Source organism: Cladophialophora bantiana (assembly GCF_000835475.1).
Source record: "Cladophialophora bantiana CBS 173.52 unplaced genomic scaffold supercont1.11, whole genome shotgun sequence".
NCBI classification, from domain to species: domain Eukaryota; kingdom Fungi; phylum Ascomycota; class Eurotiomycetes; order Chaetothyriales; family Herpotrichiellaceae; genus Cladophialophora; species Cladophialophora bantiana.
Window position 1 is genome coordinate 165,577 of NW_015971585.1, and position 2,760 is coordinate 168,336.

The 2,760-nt window shown below is 54.2% G+C and overlaps 1 protein-coding gene across 1 annotated transcript; it reads left to right on the forward strand.

The window, feature by feature from the left end:
- Positions 1-1,367: 1,367 nt before the first annotated feature.
- Positions 1,368-2,399, forward strand: Z519_07486 (uncharacterized protein; the record flags this gene model as incomplete). Its single annotated transcript, XM_016765220.1, has 3 exons — positions 1,368-1,706; positions 1,777-1,957; positions 2,053-2,399. The coding sequence occupies 3 exons, from the start codon at positions 1,368-1,370 to the stop codon at positions 2,397-2,399; spliced, it is 867 nt and encodes a 288-aa protein (XP_016618189.1).
- Between the last annotated feature and the right edge of the window lie 361 nt (positions 2,400-2,760).

Below are 2,760 nucleotides of genomic sequence, written 5' to 3' on the forward strand. Positions count from 1 at the left end.
CGGGGTCCGCATCGCCTCCCCTGCGCAGGACGCTCGCAGACAAGAGACCACCAGGTCAAGGAATAAACCCCCGTCCTGCAGACGCCTCTGTCCATTATCAAACGTACTTGCTATTGGCAGGAAAAGATCCAGCTCAAAACCCTGCCACCCTGGGCCACCTGGTTCCACTCCAGGAAGGCGGTCGCCCACTTGCATCTCTGATCATACTCCCTCCACGGACACAAGCTCCCAGTTGAGGCGGTATTCCGGCGCAAGACATCAAGGAAAAAGAAAAACCCAAAAAAGGAGGGACCACTACCTGTCACGTCACCTGGGAAGAACAGCCACTGTGGTTGGAGAAGGGAAAGAGAGCAGACAACCCATTCTCAAAGGCAAAAACAAGCCACCCACTCAACTGCTACATAGAACAGGGGAGGATCCTGGGGCCAAAGGCAAAAACCTATCAGACTCCCCCGACTCTTTCCAAAAGTTGGGCCCGCTGCACTTTGATCGCAATTCTTTATTAGTCCTTGGGGTCCCGCACCATCTCGAGGGAGTAACAACTACTCTTCATTCAGTTCAAGCTTGCAACTAGCGCAGTGAGGATCGTGCTAAAGCCCTCTTTTCCGACCCATCTTCGCCCCTCGGTTCGACGATACGGAGCCCTGCCCCTGGTCAAAGATCAACCCCGTCCCTTTTGTTGCTCGAGCGCTGGCAGCACGATCTGGTGCCCGTCTCTCGTGCAAAAAGGCGCTTGTTGCTCCCGACCCAACCCCATCTCAGCGTCTTGTAACAGCTTGCTCCCCACCGCGGCCTGTTGAGGTTTGGCCGCTTCCTCGGCCACCCTCGTCTAGAAAGCCTTCAAAATAAAGAATACACCGGTCTGTGGCCTAAGGATTGCTTCAATCCGTATCGTCGCCTGTCCGCCCAACGTGTGGACTGGACCTTTACTTTTGAGCGACCAACTGTCATCCACAACCTTTCTCTCGGGTCACTCACTACACGCCAGTGCCACTCGAGTTCCTACCATACCACTATCCTTACCTATCAACCGCGTTTCTTCACGTGGGAGGCAGGTACACGAAAAACACCTTTGATGGACAGAGGTGGATCAGAGTACGCGCAGTCAGGTTAGCAGCAACGACACCATCTATTTGTTTCCCGCGAGCAAGCTCTAAGAGAACCAAAAATTTGTGTCAATAGATCAGTCGTCTGTCGCGACCTACGCCACGCAAGACCCGCGCTCTGCAACCATCTCGAGCAACAACACACCGCAGTCGGACTACGGCCTGACTCCGTCGTCGGCGCGTTCGTCGGGGTTCCCTCCAGAGCATCTGCGCTACAGTCAATACCCTCAAGCACCTCACCATCCAGGTGCTGTTGGAACAATGGCACAACCAACAAGTCCGTCAAAGTCCCTGCCAGAAGGAGCACCCAATGGCAATCCAGCTGCAAGCTCCCACCATGTGAGATCTAACTCGGATGTGCCTATAGATCCCTCGATTTCGCAAGCCAGCCCGACCTACCCTCCTTATTCGCCTTACCCGCAAGGACAGGACATGCAGCACGCGTACCAGCCCCAACACCCTCCTTACATGCCGCAGCGACCACCGCACGAGCAATGGGGCGGTTATCCACCACAACACGGCATGCCCGCGCCCTATCCTCACCCTGGACCAGGTGTCCAAGGCCCGCCTCAGACTTCAGCTGCGTCGCGTTCTGGTCAGGTATGTTGCCGGTCGCCTTATTCCTCCCAAATGGAGACATCTGCTGGTTCTAACAAATTCGTCTGCGCAGGTGTACTCGTTTGTACCTATCCCGGGTGCGCAGCAGCACAAGCGACCGCGCCGTAGGTATGAAGAGATCGAGCGAATGTACAAGTGCGGGTGGAATGGATGCGAAAAAGCGTATGGAACATTGAATCATTTGAATGCGCACGTGACGATGCAGTCACATGGAACCAAGAGAACTCCAGAAGGTGAGCACAAAGTTACAAAGCTCCATCTTTCGCCCTTTCCTTTTTTTTCAGGCCCCTGCTACTGGCCATTGAGCTTGACTGACGTTTTCATGTAGAATTCAAGGAGATCCGCAAGGAGTGGAAGGCTCGCAAGAAGGAAGAAGAGAACGCGCGCAAGCAAGAAGAGGAACGCCAGAGGGCCGCTGCGCAAGCTAATCAAGTGGACGGTGCACCGGGAGAAGCACATCCAGTCCCGGGACAAGGCTATCAGCAAAACGGAGCTCGGCCATCGCTCCCCCCTATTGGCTACCAATCTGCAGATGGTCATGCTCAAGGACAATACGGGCAGCCACAAGGCGGTATGGTCTACCCGCAAAGCAGCACCCAGATGAACAGCTATCCCAACTATCCGAATTCGCCTTATGCGCAGCAAGGCCAGGTCTACCAGCAACGTCAATACTAGAACACACCGAGAATCAAGCATCTTGGCTCCTGACTTATGGTGCGTCCCTAGGTCCAAGCGGTCGCGCAGCTTGCGTTGGTGGCGAGGCAAGAATTCTTATGTCATGAGCCTAATGCTTTCGCGGATTGACGCGGCACCTCATTTTTACCCGAGATACCCCTAGGTGGGAGCGGAGGAGATAATGGCAGAGCAAACGCGGACCAAGTCGAAAAGTATCGTGATGAGGAGCATGTTGGGAGGAGTTTGTCACATTGCTGGCGGGATCCGATACTCATGAGTTTCCTTTTCTTAGTTCCCGTTTTTCTTATTCGTTTCCCCCCCTTTTTTTTCGTTTGACAGGTTTATCACCTTTTGCACAGCA